At 38.7% G+C, this 25297-nt stretch overlaps 1 protein-coding gene across 2 annotated transcripts in view; it reads right to left on the bottom strand.

Moving 5' to 3' along the window:
- Positions 1-22907, bottom strand: part of kctd16b (potassium channel tetramerization domain containing 16b) — a 228241-nt gene extending 205334 nt beyond the window's left edge. For both annotated transcript variants that reach the window (XM_047378998.1, XM_047378997.1), the window contains exon 1: positions 21653-22907. In XM_047378998.1, the coding sequence (XP_047234954.1) occupies positions 21653-22481 (829 nt within the window). In that variant the 5' untranslated portion in view covers positions 22482-22907. The remainder of the gene's footprint in view (positions 1-21652) is intronic.
- Positions 22908-25297: the final 2390 nt, after the last annotated feature.

Genomic DNA, 25297 nt, shown 5'->3' with positions numbered 1-25297 from the left:
TTTTTTGCAAAAAGAAAAATTATGTCATGAATCTCAAACTGTGGTTAAAAAAATTAGCTTTCACTGATACAGTTTTACCTGATGATGATCAAATTCTGTCCAGAGGCTATTAAAAAAACGCATCCTTAGGCAACTGAGCCAATTATCCATACAACGCCTGCACTGTGCGCAACACAAGAGAGCCTATTTCCTCCCCTGACACCCCTGACAGAGTGGTGCCCTGGGCAAAGAGCCATGTCACCCATGTCAGAAACTGGTACTGGAAGTAATTATTTTTTATAAATTTATTTAAAAAGCAGATGTTTAATATTTTCACTGTGTTTGTGTGAGCATATTAATTGTAAAAATACTTGTTTTTTTGTTATTTGTATGTTTCTTGACAGTAATGATAAAAATAGATTTGAAACAAATGTTATTTCCTTCACCAGTCTCAATACTCTGCATTCAGAAGCAAAATGACACAGTGGGCATGTATCACAAGTTAGCATTGTAATTTCTGTCTGAGTTAATTTCCCTGGAGTTTCTGCATTAGTGCCACTGGCTTTCTTAATGGACATAAAGACTTTACTGCCGCTTCCAAATGAAATGCCACTGACATTCTGCCCCAGGAAGCTACAAGACGCTGTGGAAGAGAATTAAAGCAGTATGACCATATGCTCCATCAAGCTGTGGACCTCTGCTGGGAAAGTGACAACGTGTGACTCTAATGAGGCACAAAGAAGCAAGAAATGATCCGAAAGCAATCAAACTGTGAAACTTGCTCTGAAGTTTTAAGGAGCTGCCTCAGAAGAGTTGGTCTCTGTTAACAAGATAACAAATTCAGGTACATGAAGAGATAAACAGGACATCCAGCGCCTTGCAAGACACATGAAAACCTGTTGAACCTTTTCACACTTTGTCACATTATTATGCATAGTGCATGCTTGTGTGGAAGGAAAGGGATACATGGTTTTCAAAGTGTTTTATAAATAAAAATCTAAAAAGCCTGCCATTGGTATTAATGTGTTTAACATTTTCAAAATCAACCGGCTCACCTGAGGAGTGACTTCAGATAAGAGTTCACTGGTGAGATAGTTTCACAACCACAGCCACAAAGTCAGGGTGAGGAAAATGAGGGTTAAAAGCTTTCCCACTGATAAAAACAGGCCTGCACGGGAAATTACCCTTTGATCCCAATGTTGAAGGGGACAAGATCAAAACATTAATTAATTCAAAAAATAAAACCAGTTTAGAACTGCTTTTGCCCACCCCAAGCTGTTTAACATGATGCCCTGAAATAATTTGTTCAAGGGGAGAGAAGTTTGTCAGCAGATTGAGGAACAGCATGGAAACAACATTAAAAAGGTCAAACAAGAAACTGATGATGGGTCCTTTGAACAAACTGGTGGCCATTTTCAATTGAATTATTTTAGGCCAATTTTCAGTCCACATTAACATTATCTTATTACATTTTGTTAATTTTGGAGTTTAATACAGCAAAGGGAAGCAGAATCATGGCATAAATGTGTCAAGGTACTGTGTACTCTTCCAATTAAAAGGTACCACTGTACAGTGAATACTGCGACATATTAATATAAAATGTGTGAGCAGACACAGTCTGCTCCAGGGTTGCGGTGAGTAAGAAATAATAAAAAAAGGCTGAGTTGCCCCAGATTTTCCATCCACCAGGTGATCAGATCAGCAGGTCTGGGTGTTAATTTAAAAGAACGCATGGGTCCAGTTATGATCTTTGCTACTCCCCTTAATTATATTTTATTACATTTAATTTACAAAAAGTTAAATAAACTTTTGCTTCAAATAAATTTAAGATAAAAAGATACATTTTTGCTTCAAATGCTCATTTAAAATCAAATTTTGTGGCAATTTAACATTGAAAATAAATGCCTTAATCAGCTTTCATTATTGAATTGAACAGGTTCTACCTTTAAAAAGGCTGTGTGAAAGTAAGATCTGTTTGAAAAGATCCTTATGAACTTGATATTTTTCTATTTTTTATTTAGTTTTTTCCCAGGCTTGAATATAGGTGAAAAGGTAGAACAAATTTTTTTTTTTTTACTCCAGAAAACTGGCTTAACTTCCCTTAATATTCTTTTAAATAGATGTTTTAGTGCAACATATTTTAGAAAGATGGACTTTATTTATTCCAGGCTTGGCAAGAGTTTTTCTAGGCTTGAGGGAACTTTTATGATCATGTTTGTTCAGTAGTTAAGTTATAAGAAAAAGATCCTGAATGTCTTTGTCAGGACATGGACTTGTAATTAAGTCAGTGACATGACAGAATAGATTGAATTTGAAATCTTACAGGTCTTTATTCCTTAAAAAAGAACCTTTGTTGGACTTTTATGTGTATGTTGTGTTGGGACCCACAGCCATGAGTTACAACAGAAAATGCAGTACGGACTTTTGTGGAACTTTCAAAAACAATTGCTTTAACCTACTTCCGGCATAACTTAGGAATTGGGGGTAACAGCGAACTTCCCATGATGCCACTGTCCACATAAAACCCCCACTTCCCCCACAAGTCTTTCTTTACCATCTGGACTCTGTGCGAGGCTGGCCGGTGAGACAGCGCGCTAATGTCTCTTTGCTGGCAAAAAGAAATAAACTCTTCAAACTGGATCCAAGGGTGTCATAAGATCACGCGATCATATGCAAAGTTCAGTACGAGTGAATCACTGTTTGTGTACCCGGTGATTTAATTCATAAAGACAGGAAATTAAGGTATAAGCATTGCTTTACTTTGTCTCTGAGGCCTGCAGAAGCAAACTGTGTCCCAGAGGATTCCCCGTAGAGACGCTGTCTCTACTAAGCCGAGTGGAGCGGTTTTCCCGGTCCGAGAGGACGACAACAGGAGCCGCATCCCGTGGTAATGTGCAGTGTGGTCAGCGGACAGAACAAGCCGTCTTCCAGCCACTGCTCCGGAGGTTAGCTGGAAGCTAACCCTTTGTCCACAGAGCGGCAGCACCTTCATGTCATCACTTTTGCCATAATAACTGGTTGATTCCATACACACCACTGCTGTTTTGCTTTATTTTGTTTAGTTAGATATTTTACCCTTCTGTGTAGAACTTTGCATGTTTGATTAGGTGAAGATTTTCGGATCGGAATAGCGAGGTGGATCAGGCGGTTGATTCAATAAAGATTCACGTAGATAAAGAGAAGTTGTTTGTGTTTATTTTGTGCAAGAGTGATTTGTCAGTCATAATAAGGTTAAAAGTTCCCCACGTTTCGGCAGAAACGGTTGATTAAACAGTGACATCTCTGGTAATAGTTATCAATTATTACTGAGTATTTAACGGTTGTAATTATCAAAGGCGTTGAGCCACAATTACAACACCAGAAGACATCTCTGGTTTCGATTCATAAATGAGGATTTTTGGTTAAGAAATTAATTTTCTCAAATTATGATTTTTAATTATAATTATTGATAAATATTAATTACTCAATAATCATAATCCCAACAGCAGCTAATGAGACCCTGTTGAGAATTTGTGATCCAAAAGGTTGGTTTTATTCAGCAGATCATTCTTAAAACATTATTTTATTAAAATAATGTTTTATCTGATCTTGCATTATGAATCGTTGTCTAAGTTAGTTCCAAGACTAACTTCACGTCACTTCCAGATTCTTCAAGATAATCCTTGGTTCTCAAACATAAATAACATTTCATGGTAATATTGCATCACTTTTTCGATCATGGTTTTCAATCATCTTTAATCAACTTGTTTATATTGTACATAGCCCATTAGTCTTCGTTATTCTTTAATTCTGCTTGGTAGTTTAGTTGGATTGTTTTAGCATAGTAAAGTTTTTTGATTGAAATATGTTTGACTTTGAGTTGACTTATTTTTGTTAATAAATTCTTGTATTTTAAGAAATTGTGTGAATTCATTCCATGTGTGTGCAGAGTTTTTGCTGTCAGAGCTCTTCTCACACCTTTCTATTTTGCCCTAGTACCATCGCCTCACTGGGCTGGTATTCACAGGATAACCCCTAACAGACCAAAATATTATTTGATAAAATATTAAAATATTAATATTAAATATATTCTCAGATTCATAATCACAACAGTTGCATGGGACATATTTTATCTGGCTCCCCCATGCAGAGCACCCAAAAAAAAACACATTGGAAATTTTCCATCCAGGACAGTGAAAATCTACTGTTGAAGGCACACTGGGGAGTTAGGGGTGGGAGTTAGATATGCATGAGGAAAGTCATGTAATTATAAGGAGCCATGGTGGGTATGAATAAGGTTTACGGAAACAGTTTAGAAGGAAAACAGAACAAAGCTCAAATATGCAGTAACATTCTTTAACCATTAAAAAGCTGAAAGCCTTAAAGTAATACTGTTGCTAGAGATGGACTGGTCAATTGGCCGCAAATTGGAATCGGACAGTTTTGGCACTTCAAATAGATCTTGTTCATAAAATGTATCAAATCTAATAACTCCCATAGTTTTTGGTCTACAATTGCATCAACCAAATGTATGTTGTGTGTCTCTTATGGGTTACAGCCCTTTGGGGAAAAAAATCAGAAATTGTCAAAATCGGAATCGACAGGACATCAGCATCGACCAGGAACCGTCTGATCAGTGCTCTTCTAAACGTTGCAAGAAAACTTTCAATAGGCCACACATCTCTCACTTTTAAACTCCCAAAATGTTTTAGTGACTGTCACAATGACACTACTTTAAAATAAAAGAAAATCACCAAAAATCTATATCTTCTCACCGTGGATGCAGATCCAAACTACAAGAGACATTAATATGAACTGTGACAAGCTTTCCTACAAAGGAAACAGATGCTGCTATAATTAGGCAACAAAGCTTCAAATCCAGTGGAACGTCTGTGTACCATTTACATTGTGTCTATGGCATTTTCAGCCAATCAGGACATGCAGAATACAGGGTCATTAAAGCATTGATGCATTGCAGCAACCAGCCGCTGAGCTGGGCCGGTGAAGAGTCTCTCCAGCTGCAGCTTCTGTTATTATAGCAACGCTCCACACCTCATCGCACCATGGAGCACTTATTCCAAAACAACAGGGGAAGAGCATCAGCATTGTATCAGCTGTGAACACCAACTGGGAGAGAACAGAGTCAAGAGTCACAAGAGGAGGAAATGGACTGATAGATGGCAATAAGGGGAGGTTGTCCTAGAAGATTGTGGAAAGCTTGTTTTTTTGTTTGTGTTCACTTTGTTTTCCTTTTCATTTCTCCCTGCCTTGGTATCTTTCTGTCAGAGCTCTCTAGTCCGCAACAGCCTCCAGGGGATGAGGATTATGGGAGTCTACGTTACGCAGCTACACTAAGCCTGCATGGGAGAAGGTCAAGGGGAGGCGAGACAAGCAAGAAAGTCTGTAATTTCTCCATGTCTGACCCACTTTTTCTGTTCTTTTGTCTCTCTTTGTACTGTTGTCCCTTCATTTCTCACAACCCCAGTTCCACCTCCCTCTGTGGTGTCTTAAAGAAAATAGATTAAAAAACTAATAAAACATGGTTCCTATCAGGTGGCATTCATTAATACATACTCCAGGGTACTTTGTGTAAGTAAACTCCATTTGGAAAGTGAATATTGAATTCATTTTCTTTTAACCCTCAATCTTTCTCTGCTCACTCTGCTGTTTTTTACAGATTATTTTTCTTTTCACATTGTTCCCTTACCCTTCACTGTTGCGGCACAGTGATTATTAAATGCGGATTTAATATTTTTGCACACTAATCATGAGTGCATGATGTCAGATTTGACTGTGTAGAGCCTAGTCGGAATCCCTCGACCCAACCAAAATAAGAGTTTAATGGGAAACTCAAAGAAGACTCAAAAAGTGTTCTTTAAGACAAAAAAAGTAAAAATAAACAACCAGGTTGTTGTTAATGTTGACCTATGTCTAATTCCTAATGCAGACTTCAGTCATTTATACTAGTCTTGTAAATTAAATGTGGACATTTCTTCAACAATCTTTCCTCACTATGACATTTTATCTTTGCTTCAACTTCTCCATCATACCAACTGTATTCTTGTTACATTTCATACAAAATGTAGCAGTTTCCGTCTAAAAAAAAACAACTCTTGCTCGCAAAAACCTTATCTGCCTGGATTAACTCAACATTGCATCAACAAAAAAACCAACAGGTTTGAAGAATCTCTTCATATTATGTACTGTAGATGGCAGCAAAGTGCTGTTAATAGGGTCCTTGTTATGTATGTAATATGCCCCAGCTGGCGTTAGTGGCCATTAAGAGCCGACCCGAATCTGAACCCAAATATAATGCAAATTTCAGGGTTCAGATTCCACCTGATTAAACACCAGCAGGAGTTTCTTTAAATTCGTCCAACACTGCTACAGGCAGACCTATTTCTTAAGTATGGAGATTTACTTAAAAGATGGCCAGTACTTCTTCCACAGTTATTTATTCAGTAAAACCTAATGTTTAAATGTTTTCCAAGGCTCCTTGCTTTAAGATAAAGTACCTTTATTTTGTGTCCATTTACTATGATGCTGTATTTTTTAGCTTCTAATTATACATCTAGGAAAATATATGCTTGTCGAATGGCTAACTACTGGGGAGACAGCCAGCTGACACGGCTTAGTGAAAATGCACAAAATGTGCTGTGCTTGGAAACGGAGATTGTGCAGCAGGGCATTTAGCTGAGCGCAAATACAGCTTTGCTTTAATGTTCTTTCCCTTGAATAAAACTGGATTATTTACATCTGCAAGAACACATGCAGCATATGCACACAGAGGTCAGAGGCTGTTGTGTTATTGTTTTTGACTGGCTCCATGGTAACATCTCTCAATCCAGTTGGATGTACGAGCAGGCAGGCGACTAATATCTTTTCATATAAGTGCTAAATAGTGTCTCAACTACAAAACCTGTATGCTGATGCTGTGATGCATATCTCAACTGAACACCCTAAAAGTTATGAAAGTGGTGGGAAATACATGCACGTATCAATCAGTAAACCAGTTGGTTACTATGGAGTCGTTGGAAGTATTGCTGAGGTAAGTAAGCCTACCTTTTACATGGACACTAAGAGATGCCAGAAATTCTGCAAACGTCCCAAGTCATGTTTGATTTCTGTTTTCATTATAAATAAACTGACAAAAAATTGTTTTCTTCTTGGATAAAACTGCCCCTAAGAATTAGCAATATATGCATTAGAAAGTCAAGGTAAATTAGAGAGCAGAGATCGCTGAATGGTCTTTATCACATTGGAGCATTTTGGTTAGCGGATATCAAGGATGTTGGATGAGTCTCACATATCCTCTATACAACCACTGTTATTTCCTGTAATTGCTTAATTAATAGGAAGATTAAGAAGCAAGCAGATAAAAGGGTGCAGGTATGCAAGCTTACACACCAAAACCTCTCTGAAATACTTGTTTTTATCCACATACTGGCTCATTCAGATTTTCTTTTCATACTCTAATAACTAAAATTAGCTAGATAAGCTATGACAAGAGCTCAGGTGAATGCAAAAATCTGCTTTCTTATGAACTGCCTCTCCAGAGACATTTCAGGCCAACACTGCATGTTTGCGAACACTTTAACTGACCAACACTGAGGATTTAGCAAAGAGCTACCATTTAAAACCCTTATTCCACGCAGAGCACAAATGAAATGAATCGTGAAGAATTGCTGAATTTTAGGATTCATGAGGATTCTTGGGCTAATTTTCTTGTCCAATTTGTGATGTCCTAAGATTCAGTTATAACATAGGTACAATAGATAAAGATAAATCATGAGAATTCTGTACAATTTACAAGAATCTGCAAGAATGTTAGGAATCAATTAACAATATACCAAATGCATCTAAGAATCAGGTACTATTAAATTTGAATTCATTACCATTCTTGGCAATTTGGGGGATTTTCGATCAAGATATAATAAAAGGTGATTAGGGCCCAGCAGAAGTGAATGTTATTTGAATGATGACTGTTGATATTTAGAAGTTAAAATGTTAGGGGATTTAGGTTGATTATTTTTGCCAGGAAAATGTAAAAACTACATCACTTGTTTTTAGACATCAAATGCAACAGGAAACTAAATTAAAAAAGTACATTTTACTTTGTTTTATATGTCTTTTTTATTTGAAAGATCTTTATTGTTTGGGTTTTTTAGTTGTTATTTTTTAGTTCTTATTTGTTCATATTTTTCAATTAAATGAAAAGCCATATCTACAGGTCCTTCTCAAAAAATTAGCATATTGTGATAAAGTTCATTATTTTCCATAATGTCATGATGAAAATTTAACATTCATATATTTTAGATTCATTGCACACTAACTGAAATATTTCAGGTCTTTTATTGTCTTAATACGGATGATTTTGGCATACAGCTCATGAAAACCCAAAATTCCTATCTCACAAAATTAGCATATCATTAAAAGGGTCTCTAAACGAGCTATGAACCTAATAATCTGAATCAACAAGTTAACTCTAAACACCTGCAAAAGATTCCTGAGGCCTTTAAAACTCCCAGCCAGGTTCATCACTCAAAACCCCAATCATGGGTAAGACTGCCGACCTGACTGCTGTCCAGAAGGTCACTATTGACACCCTCAAGCAAGAGGGTAAGACACAGAAAGAAATTTCTGAACGAATAGGCTGTTCCCAGAGTGCTGTATCAAGGCACCTCAGTGGGAAGTCTGTGGGAAGGAAAAAGTGTGGCAGAAAACGCTGCACAACGAGAAGAGGTGACCGGACCCTGAGGAAGATTGTGGAGAAGGGCCGATTCCAGACCTTGGGGGACCTGCGGAAGCAGTGGACTGAGTCTGGAGAAGAAACATCCAGAACCACCGTGCACAGGCGTATGCAGGAAATGGGCTACAGGTGCCGCATTCCCCAGACCTGGGCTACAGAGAAGCAGCACTGGACTGTTGCTCAGTGGTCCAAAGTACTTTTTGCGGATGAAAGCAAATTCTGCATGTCATTCGGAAATCAAGGTGCCAGAGTCTGGAGGAAGACTGGGGAGAAGGAAATGCCAAAATGCCTGAAGTCCAGTGTCAAGTACCCACAGTCAGTGATGGTCTGGGGTGCCGTGTCAGCTGCGGGTGTTGGTCCACTGTGTTTTATCAAGGGCAGGGTCAATGCAGCTAGCTATCAGAAGATTTTGGAGCACTTCATGCTTCCATCTGCTGAAAAGCTTTATGGAGATGAAGATTTCATTTTTCAGCACGACCTGGCACCTGCTCACAGTGCCAAAACCACTGGTAAATGGTTTACTGACCATGGTATCACTGTGCTCAATTGGCCTGCCAACTCTCCTGACCTGAACCCCATAGAGAATCTGTGGGATATTGTGAAGAGAACGTTGAGAGACTCAAGACCCAACACTCTGGATGAGCTAAAGGCCGCTATCGAAGCATCCTGGGCCTCCATAAGACCTCAGCAGTGCCACAGGCTGATTGCCTCCATGCCACGCCGCATTGAAGCAGTCATTTCTGCAAAAGGATTCCCGACCAAGTATTGAGTGCATAAATGTACATGATTATTTGAAGGTTGACGTTTTTTGTATTAAAAACACTTCTCTTTTATTGGTCGGATGAAATATGCTAATTTTGTGAGATAGGAATTTTGGGTTTTCATGAGCTGTATGCCAAAATCATCTGTATTAAGACAATAAAAGACCTGAAATATTTCAGTTAGTGTGCAATGAATCTAAAATATATGAATATAAAATTTTCATCATTACATTATAGAAAATAATGAACTTTATCACAATATGCTAATTTTTTGAGAAGAGAAGGACCTGTACATTTCTTTACATTTAAAGGTTCTGTTTTGATTTAATAATTTATTTAATTAGATATTTTTTCTACACTGATTTAAGGTAGATAAATATTTTTACTCTACCCAATGCTTTAACAATGTGGGTATTCTTAGTAGTTGCAGTGATATAAAATATTAACTATAACATTTTTTATATATATATGAATATGGGTGGTTGTAGTTGCAACCACCCATATTCATTTTATCCGCATAGGGTCACTGGTATCTGTCTTCTATAGTCATTGGGCAATAGGTGGGGTACACCCTAGAAAGGTCCACAGTCTAGTACAGAGCAACACAGAGACATACCGTGCACACACAAACCTAATTTTAGCCAATTTACCTAACATGCATGTTTTTAAAGTATGGGAGGGAACCAGAGAGTACCCACAAATGCCCAAGAAGGAAATGCTCTATGCAGAAAGATTCAAACCTAGGACCTCCTTGCTGAAACGTAGTCCTGCTACCAACTGCTCCACCATGCAGCCACAACTAATATCAGTTTTACTAAAACACTGGATGAAGAAAGTCATCACACAGGTGTACCACAGAGGTGGTGGCAGAGATGATTGAAGGCAGAAAGCAAGCACCCACACTGCTTCGGGCCCCTAAAGCCCTTAAATTGCTTATGTTAGAGCCAAGGAAAACTGTGATATGGTGGGTTTAATTGCTGACTTAGGGGTGTTGGTGGCTGGAGGGGGATGAGCTTAACTGGAAGTGGGCCCCCACATTAAATTCTGCTTTGGGCCTCACACAATCGTGCGCCAGCTCTGAGCGTTATTCAAAGCTCCAGGGCAGTCAAACCCTCCAGTGGTCTTTGCTACAGATCAAACCGTGTTTTCCTCCCATCTTCATTCTTCCTTGGACTAACCGTTGCAGATTTGAGGTATGAGCTGGTGCTCTCTCCTGCTGAGGTTATTGCAGCAGCTGTTCTCATCAAGACTCTCCTTCGAGCTGTCAAGGCCTGTCTCAACCTCAACTAATCGCTTTCCAGAGGCTTGGAGAATGGAGCTCTTGCACCTAATGTCATCACCAACATGTCTGGGAGAAGCTCGCAGAGATGAGAATCATGCAGTTTTAGTTGCTGATGAGTGAGCTTTGTCAGATGTCTGCAAGCATAAATGCATTATTCTGGCTGGTGGAGTCCAGGTGTGTTTTGCTGATGGCTCAACGGGTGTGCAAATGCCTCAAGTAGTGCAGTGCGGGTCACGCATTAAAGCAGGCACTTGCTCCATAACCGCCTCCACCTGCCAAAACGCATTTGTCCCAAAAGGAGTCACTCATCTGTGCGTAACGAGCTACTGGTGCAGAGTGGCACACAGTGGCGTACATGAAAGCCTCCCTTTGTGATGACTCTCATTTCACCTGATGGCATTTTGTTGTGTTAAAAGTAAAACTGGGGAAAGTACATCCTGAGCCAGAAAAGTGATTTTCCTATTTGCTTAGCAGATTTTAGTAATGTTTCCTTGGTGCCACATCAACTATTTTGTTTATTTTTTAATGATTCTGTTGAGAGCTTCTTTGTTAGACCCTCAAGTGGATTCAATGAAGCAGCTGTCAACAGAGATGATTAATTATCATTCACTGCAGACATGCAGCAAATTGGTAAATATATTTAGCCTTCTTCGCCCTCAGACATGATCCAGAATTTAAATAAGTGACAAGAAAAAAAACATGAGGGAAAGAGAGGCTGATAGCTGCAATCAGTGGAGGGAATCTGGGTAATGGATTAAAAGCTAAAACTGACCAAAAAGGTTAAGGCTTTTGGCATTAAAAGATTTTAGCTTTTAAGTGGACAGTTTCAGTGTTTTGGTGAACCTTGAAATTAAATCTGAGTTGCTGTACACAAACAACCAGGATAAAAGATAATTTTCCCTTTGGGTACACAGAGCCTAATAATAGTATTCCTAATTGTATTCCTTCATACCCAGACCAACACAAAGTTGGAAAGAAGAGGATAAAGATTGTTTAAAAATGTCCTACAAACTCTAAACATTCTGCAGCCCCCTAATATTTTACTGTGTTACAGCTGGCAGTGTTTTACTGCATCTCTCTACTATCTTTGCAAGTCTATAGACTGATGCTTTATCGGATTTATATCTGGACTTTGACTGGGCCATTCTAACACGTACCTATCCTTTGATCTAAACAGTTCCATTGTAGCTCTGGCCGTATGTTTAGGGTTGGTGTCATGCAGGGCAGTGAGCCTCTGCCACAGATTCAAGTCTGTTGCAACATTTAACAGGCTTTTTTATAGGATTGACCTGTATCTAGTTCCATCCATTTTCCCATAAACTCTGACCAGTTTTCCCTTTCCTGCTAAAGAAGAGCACCCCACATCATGATAGTGCCACCACCATGTTTCACAATGTGGATGATATGTTCAGGATGATGTACAACGTTAGTTTTCAATCGCAAATAGTGTTTTGCTTTTAGGCCAAAATGTTTAATCTGCCCAGAGCACCTTCTTTCAACTAAACATTCAAATATTTGCAATGTCCTTTATATGAATTGTGTCAAACACGCAATGGACTTCTTCTAGCTTTGTTTCAACAGCTCCTTTCTTCTTGCCACACTTCCATTAATGTCAGACATTTAAAGTGTACTATGATTCAGCAGATTCTTCCACCTGAGTAGTGTGGGATGTCAGGGGATACTGATTGTTTTTATGTAAATATTTATTTAACCAAATAAAATGCATTGAATGTTCAAGGGTGTGAATACTTGTCTAAAATGGTATAATTTGGAGCAAACACTTTGAAATGATCTGTGCAACAGAAAATATAACAAACTCCTTAAACACTCAATTCAAGGAAACAAATTAACATTTTTACAAATTTTGCAGAAAAAATTAGAAGAAACCATGTTTTCACAGCAAACAGGGTGAGCACTCGGCATTTATCATCCTTACAGATCCGTCACATTAAATAATCTCATCCGAGTGCTGTGTGGGCCTCTGGAAAGTAATTCAAAACGATCACCTATATTTCAAATTAATCACCATTAGTGAGAAATGATCATTTGTATAGTTTTTAAGTAATTAGTCTAGAATGCCTCAGGAAATCTAGCAGTAGATCTGATCTGATTTCATTTATAAATAAGGTTTATGAAAAAATGTAGAGAGAAGAAAAGTTTATGTTTCTTCTATCAACACTATAAATGTGGAAAAAAAGAGTTGTGTCTTTTGCCCATGATGTAGAATTAATGTGAGGGCAGAACTACATTATAAAATCCCAGTGAGCAAATCCACTAAGATCAGGGCCAAGGTCTTTACCTGGGCAACTTGCAGCTATTCGTTCGACAGTGATTTCAGCATCACAAAAAAAGTTTTGGTTCTCAGATGAAAATGTGACTACATTATTTAGTACCCAAAGAACCAATCCATTTGTACTAAAAGATTGTTTCTTTTACCCAGATCAGATTGTCCACAAATCAGCTATTTGTGACATAGATGTCTTCCTTCTCTCTACAAACAGTTGCACCCATTATGGATGTTAATATTGTATAAATGTTGGGCTTTTATTGATGTCAAACCATTTGCTTTCAGGAGTGGATTGGCAATACAATAACTTAAACAAATTTCAAATATAAGAATTGGGTGCACAAGTTTGGATGTAGTGTGGGTCCAATCTACATAGGGTCAGAATTATCCATACTGGTTCAACCAATAACATTTGAATAAATGTCCCTTACTAAGTTGCCAAGTAACCAAACACTTTTTGTAGACATCAACATCATTCTATAATGAGTATTTTACCACAAATTTTGTCAGAATTGGAGAAGGTCATTTAAATTGGTCTCCTACAGTGAAGCATGCTTGTATAATTTCATTGGTGTTGAAGTGTTCTTCTCAAACCTCCAGTTGGTCGTGGCAGAGGACCTTTCACACTGAGCCAGGTTCTGCTGGAAGTTTCTTTATGTTAAAGGGGAGTTTTCCTTTCTACTGTCACTACATGCATGCTCCGTATGAGGTATTGCTTCAAAGTCAATGACACAATGCAAATGACTGTCCACTGTCGCTATGCTCATCTAGGAGGAGTGAATGCTACAAGTCAGTGACTCAATGCAATCTCCTGGATTTCCTTAGATGGAAAACCTTTTTAGCCAGTTTGAATAATAAACTGAAGTTGACTTAATTGTTTGATAACCAGGATCAATTTCTAATGTATGTGATTGACTTGGAACCTGCCTGTATGATTCGGTTGAATTGACATTGTTTTTGAAATAGTGCAATCTCCTCTGAACTTAAACTTTTTCTCCAGAAAGCATTTGGCTTGTCAAATTTGGCAACTGCACATTTCAGTTAAACTCGAAGGTTTCATATTTGGAGCAGGGCCTTCTTTCTTGGTCAGCACTCTCTCAGTCCATGTTAATATTAAACTCTTTTTTTGTGAACGGTGACACATGTGTTCCAGCAACTTTATTTTCATAGTTGGATCAAGCCTGTGTGGTTCTTGAACTGTTCGTGATTATTATAACCAATTTCCTTTCATCTGAGGGGAACGTTTCAGGTAAGAGGAAAGGAAACTTGAACACAACTGTGTATTCCAGCAAAATAATGCTCCCAAAATCCCATAAAGATGAGTTTTGGAATCAATACTGAAGGCTGGCATTAGGCTTCTGTGATGACCTAATGAAAATGTATGGACTTGGCTTAAAAGCTGAGTCAGTTCCAGGAAAACATCCAGTTTAAATGAACAGTTCCATCTCTGATCAGAAGAGTGGTCCAGCCAAAATGATCTAAGAAGCTTGTTGGTAGCGACAAAAAGCTTGTGGTCAATGCGCAACTTACTGAGGGATAGATAACCAAATAATAACAAACTCATTGAAGTTATATGTTAAATAATAATTCCACCATGGCATGAAAATACAATTAAAAGGATAATTAAAGCTCATCTATGTAACATCCATTTTACAAAGCATATTTTTTATGCTGCCAACAAAAACACAGAAATTTTATTCTAAACCAGATTTCTGTGTTCTGAGAAGAGTCCAGCTTGGAGGGTTTACACACACTCAGCAGCATCAGCATATCTGAGGTGAGGTTAGGAAGATCTAGATTGCAGCTGATGCAGCAATTTATCCCATAGATGATCGATAAGGTTAAGGACAGAGCTGTGTACAGGGTAGTCAGATATTTTTTCAGTCCACGATGAGAAATGTGCTTCTTAATGCAGATGTAGATTAAAAAGGCTGATTCACGTGAAGACCTCTCAACAATTGTATTAAAATTTTAAAAGGCCACAGTTGAGTAAAGTTTGATCAAAATGTAAAAAACAGACCCAAGACTACACAAATGTGAAACAAGACAGGCACAGTTGACGGTTAATGCAAAATTGGTGGCGGTGGGCAGAGAGACAGAGATATGAATAAGAAGCGAGAAAGGAGGTGTGATGGTGCAGTCAGGCATGTAAAGGCAACCGGTGCCGCCACTGTGCTCCCTGCCCCTGCAGCGCAGCAAAATGAAGAACGGGGAGGGGGGAAGGTGGGAACCAAGACAGGAGAGAAAAGACGACTGTGATTGACTGGCGCAAAATGACAACACATGAAGGGAGAATGAGAAAAGAGAAGGAAGGGGACGAAAACGGTGGACGGGGTTGGATAGAGAAGCACAAGTCTGATAAACAAGAGCCTATCAGATGATGCATTTAATCCACTGTGTGACTGCAGCATTAAACAAACCCCCTGCGTGCTTCTCTGTGTCCATGAATCTACTTGGTTGCCTTTGTGTGTTCTGCATGCTTGATCAGTGTACGTGCCTCTTCTTGAGTGTAGAGTTTACATGGAAGTAAAGACCCTCACCTCTGAATGAGCTGCTCCTAATGAGCAGAGCATCTGTTGACAAAATCAAGAAGTTGTTACTTTTTTCAGTAAGCAAGAAGATGCAGCAACATCCCACAGATATACTGCCAGGTATTGCAATAACAAGCGGTGTTTGCTTCTCCTGGTAGCAGCTCTCATCACTACTTGATTTACCTTGTTAGAGCTGCTTCTGGGAGTTATGAGAGCTAAGAGCCATCTCATCATTGTGCTTCATGTAGCCCATTAATGCAGAGCTCAATTATCCTGGATCCAACCGAGCAAATTATTCTCATGTGCTTCCTCAGCTCCTGGTTGCTCTGTGAACACGGAATTATTTAACATGACAGCTGTAACTTAGCTGTAGTCAGTTTCCTCTTTACTAACAAAATACATACATACAAATTGCAATAAATAAATGAACTAATAATTAAAATAATAGACAAAAATAAAAATAAAAATTTTAAAATAGACAAACACAAAAATAACAAAACACCAAAAATGTTTTAATGTCAAGCACCTGGAGGACTGAGTAATGCTCAAAAATGGATCTAATATCCTTCCTTTTGAAATGAAAATATAATGTTCTGAATGCAAAACAGTTTTTGAATTAAACAGCGAACAACTCTTCCTTACGGAGACTGTGGTATAACACACTCGTTTCTGTTGTTTTTTTTGTTTGTTTGTTTATTTAGATTGGTATAGGTTCAAAGTCTTTAAAAGGCATCATCCATCCATCAATTGCCCATACCCTCTAATGCTTGCAGGGTCATGAGGGAGGACTGATTTACACCTAGCCCCTAAGGGCAAATAAAGGCAGTTTATACAGTGCCAGAATAACATATCATGCATGTTTCTGGAGTGTGGAAGGAAGTCTGAGTACTGATCTATTTGGATTTTCACCATTAATTATCTCTCAGGTTCGCATAGAACGTTACCAAAAAGAGAAAATACCCACAGAACAGCAGCAGTTGTTCAGATGAAAATGACTTGACGATGTTGGAGATCAGAAGACAATGGGCAGATTGGCTATTGATACAACCAAGGTATGAGTAGTGCCATCTTTGAATTCACAATACAACCTTAAACAGATGGGCAGCAGAAGAACAGACCTGGTGCCACAAACATAGATTGGACAAACATTGCATGGTCTCATGAGTCCTGAATTCAGCTTTGAAATCTAGGTGGTAAGGTCAGAATTTAGAGTAAAGAAAATGACAGCATGAATCCATCCTGTCTTGTATCACCTATTTAGGCTGGTGTTGGTAAAGGTGTAATGGTGAGAGGGAGATTTTGTTGGCATACGTAGAGCCCCTCAGTACCAACTGAGCATCTCACAGCCTATGTATCGTTTCTGACCAAGTCCATCTCTTTGTGATTTGCATGCTTGATCATTGTACCTATCTTCTGATGACAATTTCCAGGAGCATATTGCACCATATTCCAAACTCAGATCATCTCAAACTGGTTTCTTGAACATGACAGCCAGTTCAGTGTGCTAAAATGGCACCTTTGGGATGTGGAGCAACAAGACATTTGCATATTTGATTTGAAGCCAACAACTCTACAGCACCTGCCTGAAATTGTCATGTCAATATGGACTAAAATCCCAGAAGAATGTTTTCAACACTATGTTGAATCTATACTAAAAGAATTAAGGCAGTTCTGAAGGCAAAAAAGGGGGGCAACCCTATGGAAAGGTGTCTCACCTGTGACGGAAAGGTGAGTGTATATCATGTGGGGAGGCACTCCAGGTTTAAATGTATAAATGCTCTTTATACATTTTTCTAATTTCAACCCTAAAATATTCTGACATTTGAAAAACAAAAATGGTTATTTTCACAATAAGGCATTTGCTAAGCACAACTACAGCAGCTTCTACACACTTTTAATTTGGAAAATCTGCAACACCAGGATTTAATCTCACTCTTCCAACAGATGCTCATTCATTTGCTGCCTTGATATTGGCTGTTTACCAAGCTGTCTAACACTATCTAACTGTGAAACTAACTGACCCTTTGTGACTTGTAAAAGGAAACATCCTGATTCTAAAGTTCACACTAAAATCAGTAGAAAAATGTTTGCTCCGACTCTTTCCCCAAAGGAGGCAATTGGACCTAGACAGCACCAGCATAATTGCCCCCCTCAACATAATTGAGGCACTGATATCCTCAATATAGTTAAGTCTGAGATTCATGAATTGTCTTTGAATGATTTCACTAAAACATATATACAATACACAAAATCTAATATAAGATGATAATAATTGAAATCAAACAAAAACTTTGTTTTATTTTTCTTTTAACAGAGTTTCTTTGAAAACAGCATGATATTTCTTTTTATTTTTATTTGTTCAAATAAAATCCTTATTTAATTTCACATTTGAACTCTTCAAAAAACATTAGGGATATTTAGTTCAGGGGTTGTAATGAGGTCAAAAGACTACGATAAGAACAATCGTTATTGTAGTCATAATTTGGCACACAAAAAAAGGAGTATCGTTATGAAAACAAGCATTTAAAGGTGCACAGATGGAAACTCAAAAAACTATGCAAAAACATTGTTCCTCAAAGAACATTAAAAAGGGTTTCAGGCATTTCTTATTCACCTGTGCATGCAACTACTATCAATTCAGGAAAACTGTGGATATTTATGTGCAATGACACAAGGCTAAGCCTAACAGCTGCACTCTCTGATCACTCAGATGGCACTGCTCAAATAAATCTCATACATCATCAGTTCATGTAATTATCCAGGCAAACTGTATAACACAGTACAAAGTGTTTCTCACAATGCCACATGTTTAGTGTGCAAAAAAAGAGCATCAAGTGAGGTTTCTCCCACAGGAAGCAGGGACTAGAGGCTTGGAAGCATAAGTAAAAGACCACCTTACAGTGGACATACATTGCACAGCAGAAAGGTATTTGTAGAGCACAGAGTATGTATGGAGAAGCTTTATAAACAAAAATGGCATGAAACCCTTACAAGAAGCTGTGGCACAACAATATAACTGCATAGATGTATTACTTGCAATTCTTAATAGTATTATGCAAATTTCAAGAACTTTGTAAAAGCTTTTTTTCTTCCTTAAATTCGGAAGTAAGATTTTTAGTAAGATTCAGTAAGAAGTAAGATTCATACTGTTTGTAAATAATTCTACATCACAGTACATTTGAAAAATCGCTTCTTAATTAAGATGCAGGACACATGCACTGTACACTGACTGCAAACATACATTTTCCAGGATTGGAATATGAAACATTACACTCAAACTAAACAAAACATAACATAATTGTGCCTTGAATAGCTATTTCTACCCCTTAAACATCTCCCTAACGTTTTTAGCTACATTAAGACCACTAACTTTAACATATTTTATTAGGATTTTATGTAATAGACCAACACAATGTAGTCCATAATTGTGAAATAGAATGAAAATGATACATGGTTTTCAAATGTGTGTAATTTACATGGTTTAAATGCATCTACCCTGTGAAGGCCTTAGATGTTTATTAGAGAACATGAGCGCACAAACAGCATCATGAAGACCAAGGAACAGAGCAGGGCAATACTGGTAGAAAACTTGCTAGAGGTTCAAAACAACAAAAGACAGTGTTAGATATTTACCTTCCACTAGGACAACAACCCTAAACATATTGCTACATTGACATTTGGAGGTACACACATGTGTTAGAATGATCCAGTCAGTTGAGAACCTGTGTTAGGACTTTAAAGTAGCAGTTCACAGATGCTCTCCATCCAATCTGACAGAGCTTCAGCGTTTTTTGCAATGAATAAAAAGGAACAAATGTTGGTCTCTAGATGTACAGAACTGTTGGACACCTACCCCAGAAAAATCTCAAATGTAACTGCAGCAAAAGCTGGTTCTACAAAGTATAGACTCGGGGGTGATCAAAAATATACACTACACTTTCTAGAAAATTGTTTGAAAACAAAAAATTAAATCCTTGTATTATTTTCCTTCCACTTCAGTTATGTATTGCCTTGTGTTGTGTTATTACATACAATACGACTGAAATACTGGAAATATGTGTTCCACTACTTGTTCATTTTATGACACCACTCCAGCATTAGTTTATTTTTTTGTCATCTTTCAAACTTTCTCCGTGCTAAAAGCTATTTGGTTTAAAGAGAAAACTTTCTCTATGTTCTAAATAAAGGGGCGTTGAACTCAGGCACAGGTTTGAGATAAACCATACACTGTTATATTAAAGAGTATGGGTAATTTTGTGGCTTCATAAAATCCTACAGCACCCACTATAAAACCCATGATGAGCTCTTTCCTACACTCTCCCTTAGGACTCCTAAATAGAAGCTAGCGAGCCGCACAGATGGAGGACTGGAAGGATAGCAATAGCAAAGCCAGAAGGAAGTGCAAAAAGTTGACAGGAAGTGCTGGTTGGATAAAAGAGAGAGGAGGAGGAGAAGAAATTGCACCATGATGAGAAATGGCAGAGCCCCTGACAGATCATTGCTCTGACAGCTTCCACAGCACTGAGGAGAAATGATTAAAATCTGGTTAAATCTTCTTAAATACAAAATCTTGCAGAAGATGCAGCTGAATGCTGCAACATTCTGTAATAGGTCTGAGCACACTGAGATTGAAACACATATTAGCTTGTCAGTTAAGTGTTTGTTGCTTCCACTGAGTGATAACAACACCTTGACTTAACCCCAATTATCAGAGTTGATCTCTAATTGGTTTTGTTCCACACGGCTCAGACAAAAACCTCCGACTCTAACCAAGCGTGGAAATATTTTCCACATGCTTGCAGCCTAAAAGATGCACTCTGAGGTCACGGAGAGATAAGCATGTAAGGCGTTTATATGCCCAGTCTCTCATAAGAACCTTGCAAGCTCTTGATTAAGAAGGTTTTGCATTATGGTAATGCAAATGAGAAAGATTGTTATGAATTTTAGCACTTTGACACAAAGAAGCTGTTCTACCAACCAGATCTTTTGAGATGTTTTATCAAGTCACCAGACAAATCAGGTGCACATCCTAATGGTCATTTATGGAGCTGGTCCAAAATTGTATGAAGCCCTAAGCACGATTTGATATGGGGCCAAACTTCCAGTTGAGTCCCACCAGTCAACACGGAATGTGTTTTGTTACAGTAAACAAGTTATGTTTATCTCTTGGCTGAAAAGTGGCATAATTGGCACTCCTGATTTTTAGCAAGAAGGTCCTGGTTTATACCCTGCTCAGGTCCTTACTGCATGGAGTTTTCATGGTCTCCCTGTACGTGTATGGTTTCTCATTGAGTACCCTGGCTTCCTCCTACTGTTCAAGGACATGCATGTTAGGTTAACTGGTCCCTTTAAATGTTACTTAGCCATGAGTGAGTGTGTGTGCATTGGCACCAGTACCCCAGTGATCCCATGAGGATTAAGTGGGTATAGAAAATAAATGGACGTTCATTTCCCTGACTCTTTTGGTTAAGCAGTTGTGTCATGAGTCCAGTGAAGCAAGTATGATAGGGAAGTAGGGTCCAATTTAATCGGTTGTACAAAGTAAGTTTACACAGAAAATTGTCAGTTATGGAGTGAATAATTTCCAATCACAGTTTGCATGAAATGGGACTCCAGTACAAACACAAGGAGAAGAAATTATCAACTAGAAAAATGCAATTATAATTCTCAACATAACTATCAAAACTGTGGATATTTAATGAATCAGTTCTTTTTGAACCCTAAATAAATTTGCATAAAGATTGTTTAAATATATATTTTAAATAATATAAAAACTAAATCTAAATTAGTTATTTAATAATCTTCACAGCGAAATTCACATAACGTTTTGTGTCACACAAAAATCTACATTCTGTGTGATAGGTTGATAACCTCTGGTGTCCGACAAATAGGGTGTGCCCGCTGGCCTGGAGGTTTCTAGGCAGCAGCTCAGTTAAGACTTGTCTTGGGCCAGGTCTGGTGATGGGCTTAAGTGGAAGTATCACCCCTGCCTACCCCCAAAATCAAAGTCCGCTCAGGGCCCCATCCAATGTTGCACCGCCACTGCCCTCGGCTGAACACAAGAACAAAGATGTTCCCACTTACGGTAGAAGACGTATTCAGTGTAGCTGGACCAGATCTTGTCCTCTGTGTGCTGGTTGACAAACGAGGCTGTTACTGAGGAGTTGCAGGCAACCATTTGGAAGCCGCACTCCGACAGCATGTCAAACGCTCTCTCCAGGTGCTTGAACTTGAGATAAAACCGGGACGTGTAGCGCTCCGGGGTCCTATCCGGGTCCCGGCTCTCATTTAGAGTCTCCCCGAACACCTCTTTAGCAAGAGCCACCCTGCCGCAGATCAGTATCCGAGGTACTCTCCTGAACTTGGCGTCGCTCTGGCTCTCCCGGCCCATAGTGCACGAACCTCGGTACCCTACCGTGATGAAACCGCTTTTCCTGTCCGCGGGGACCAGAGAGGGTGGCGGGCACTGTCGGTGGTCGCTACCCTGGGAGCCGTCTTCGTGGTCGCTGTGGAAGAAGTCATCCGGGCTGTGCTTGATGTCCTCCGGGGTCAAAAGCTTCACCAGGTCGGGCAGCTGGAAGTACTCTGCCTCTTTCCGGAGCCTCCCTTTCTCGGGGAAGTGGTCCGGGAGGACGACTTGCTTGTCCCGGAGGTAGTCCAGCACATATCGGAATAAAAATCCGTCCCTGTCGATGAAGTACCGACCCTTAGGGTCTCTGGCCAAATCGTTAGATGCGTCTTTTTTGGAGGAGAACAGCTTACCGAGCAACGAATTCGGGGTGCCCACCAAAGTTGAGTGGCGGGTGTAATAAACCTGCCCCCCCACGTTCAACTCGACAACATCTGGGAAACTGTTCTGAACTGAAGCTTGCAGGTCTTTGGGATTAGTCCTGCAATTTCCACTCAGCGCCATTCTTTTTCTCCCAGCAGGAGCTCTCAAAATAACGAAAGAAAAAAAATAGAAATCACGGTGTCAAAAGGTGCGTCCTCCTTTATTTGATGGCAGGGTCTCCAACTTCATCTCACAACAATCTCCTTTTTCGTTTTCCATCCATCGACATTAATTCAGTGACATCAAAACCCTCCAGTGTAGGTTTACTTGTCCGTTGCTGAGCATGCAGCGCGCCCGGTGGGTGACTTTGGTGGAGGAAAGAAAAGAATCAGTGCTGCGTGAGTGTGGAAAACTGAATTAGAGTCTCACATAAGTGGATCTAGAACTCTTTACCGCCTCCGGGGAAAATAGCATTACATATGGGCTGAAAGAAGCCTTAGTGCAGTGAGTAAAAAAAAAAAAAAAAAAAAAAAACTTGCCTTGCGTGCGTATTTTTTGCTCCTGGTAGTATTTCCCGACCAAGAAAAAAGCTTCCCACACACGCGTAGAAAGTAGATGAACTTATTTTTAGGATATAGTCCAAACAAGGGGAAGAGAAAACGCCTTGGAGTGATGAGAAACTTTGCTGTTGATTCTGATTGTGTTCTATCTTCACTGCCACACACACATATATATATATATATATATATATATATATATATATATATATATGTGTGTATTTGTAGCTCTTCTCATATAGTATTAAAATCCAAATCCAAGTGTTTTCTTTCCTTCAGAGCAGAAAAGTCCGCGCCGCCGCTGCTCCTAAAGGGAGCTGTCCGTGGTGCTGCTCTGCTCCTCAGCTTCCTCTGCGCGCACCGCCTCCCTTTCCCGACAGAGCTGGGTGGTGTCTTCTTTCTCTCTTTTGCTGTACTGTCCCCCCTCCTCTTCCTTTAGTTCATACAAACACACATTCATGCTTTAAAAATAATTTCGCATTCTTCCCTATATTTGTCACACTTATATTCCTATATGTAAAATGCACGAAGGCCTTGACGTTGCAATAAAATGTGCAAACTTGGTTATGTATCAAAGGTAAAGTTTTCGGAATTTCGCAGCTAGAGCTGCATCCATCTTTGTGCCATAATTACTACATAAATATGGCTTGCAGCTTGACTCGATCTGCTTTAAACTTATTTCAATAAATCACATCCGGGTTGCCCAAATGAAATATTGCCAGATTTACATTTTCCAGCAATGTTTTTGGACATTTAATTTCAAAGGAGATAAAATATTTACAGCCCAGATAAACGACTCTCAGTGTAACTGAGTGGGAACAACGTGTGTGGTGTCTCTCCGCAATTCAAAAAACGTACAAGAGCGCCCTCTTCTGTTTTCTGCTTCCTAGACCCCACACAGTTACAGCTGTTTTGTTGACAGAAAGTGTGCCTGATTCGTGCATCTGTTGTGCATCTGTTGTTATTTGCACAGTATCCACTTGCTTATTCAAACAGTTTGACTGTATCTTGGATTGTTACAATGGATCTTCCAAAACAAAGTGCATGGTCTTGTTCTTTCTCATAACTTGTTCCTATGGACTCTCCTAAGGCCCCATATTAAGTTAAGGGGGAAAGCATGATCTGTCAAAATCGGCAGAATCTGAAAGAACTAATCTCACCAAGTGAGTTGAAAACTTTCAATCATCTGGTTGTAAATACTCATTAATCCTCAGTGGTGCATAGTGTGAATTTTAAGGAAAATGATACATGGTTTTCAAAATGGCTTTCATCTGACTAGTTTGAACAGTCCCGACCTATACAAATGATATTATTAATCAAATAAGAACATAAAAAAGATGATAACTGGCCATTCATTTATTGAAAACATGTTCTTACATCATCTACAGAAACATATGAAATCTAAGAAAATCATTGTTAAATTTAAAAGATGTGGAATAGAATTAACTCATGTCATTTTATGGAGAGGCTGACTCCAACTTCAGTGCTCTCAGTATTCTTGTTCAGGTTGTGCAGATATGGGATTTTAAAGTTCTTTAAATGATTAGATTTTAAAAATCTAATTTAAGTTTTTTAATAGTGGTATTAGTTCAAGTCCAATCTGTCATCCTTTTCTCAGGCAATTCAATTATATCCTAAGGAAAACCCGATGCCAGACTATATCCATCAAGACAGAATGGTAAATTAATTATCTTTTTCAACATAGAAGGATTTATGCTAATTCTTTTCTAAATATTGAACAATTTATGATTGATCTCCCAAAATCAATTGATAGGACAGGAAAAGAAAGAGGACAATAAAACAAGTGATCAAGATCATAATGAATATGAAAATGAAAATGACACACAGAGGGAAAGACAGAGGCAGGAGAGGTGTGATTAAGGCTACAAGTATTGTGAGGTATGTCTCTACCAGCTTTTCACAACTTAAGACAAACATTTTTACCCATTCTTCTTTGCAAAATCGTGACTCAGTCAGATGGGGTGGGGCAGCGGCGTGTGTGAACAGCAATTGTCAAGTTTTAATTGATTTAGGCCTGGACTTTGATAGGGCCAGTTTGTGTGAAAAAATGTGAGAACCATCTATTTTCCTTCCACTTTAGTTGTTTTATGCTTTGAGTTAGTCTATCTCATGAAATCCCATTTTGATGTAACAAAATATAAAAACTTTCAAAGGATATGAAACCATTTTCCAGGCACTGTATCCTAAAGCTTCTGTTTAACATCCTACTCCCAGGCTTTCACACGCGTTGCAGTGTCCCTGTGACATTTTTATTTTACATCTTCAAAATGCATTTCATCAGTTTTGTATTAGCTGCTACAAAATGTATGATAAAATATTCAGTCCCAAAGCACAGCAGAGACATTCATAATTTATTATTTTTTCCATGAGGGCCACCAC

Source organism: Girardinichthys multiradiatus, chromosome 11 (assembly GCF_021462225.1).
Source record: "Girardinichthys multiradiatus isolate DD_20200921_A chromosome 11, DD_fGirMul_XY1, whole genome shotgun sequence".
Taxonomy (NCBI): domain Eukaryota; kingdom Metazoa; phylum Chordata; class Actinopteri; order Cyprinodontiformes; family Goodeidae; genus Girardinichthys; species Girardinichthys multiradiatus.
This window is presented reverse-complemented; position numbering and strand designations above follow the sequence as displayed.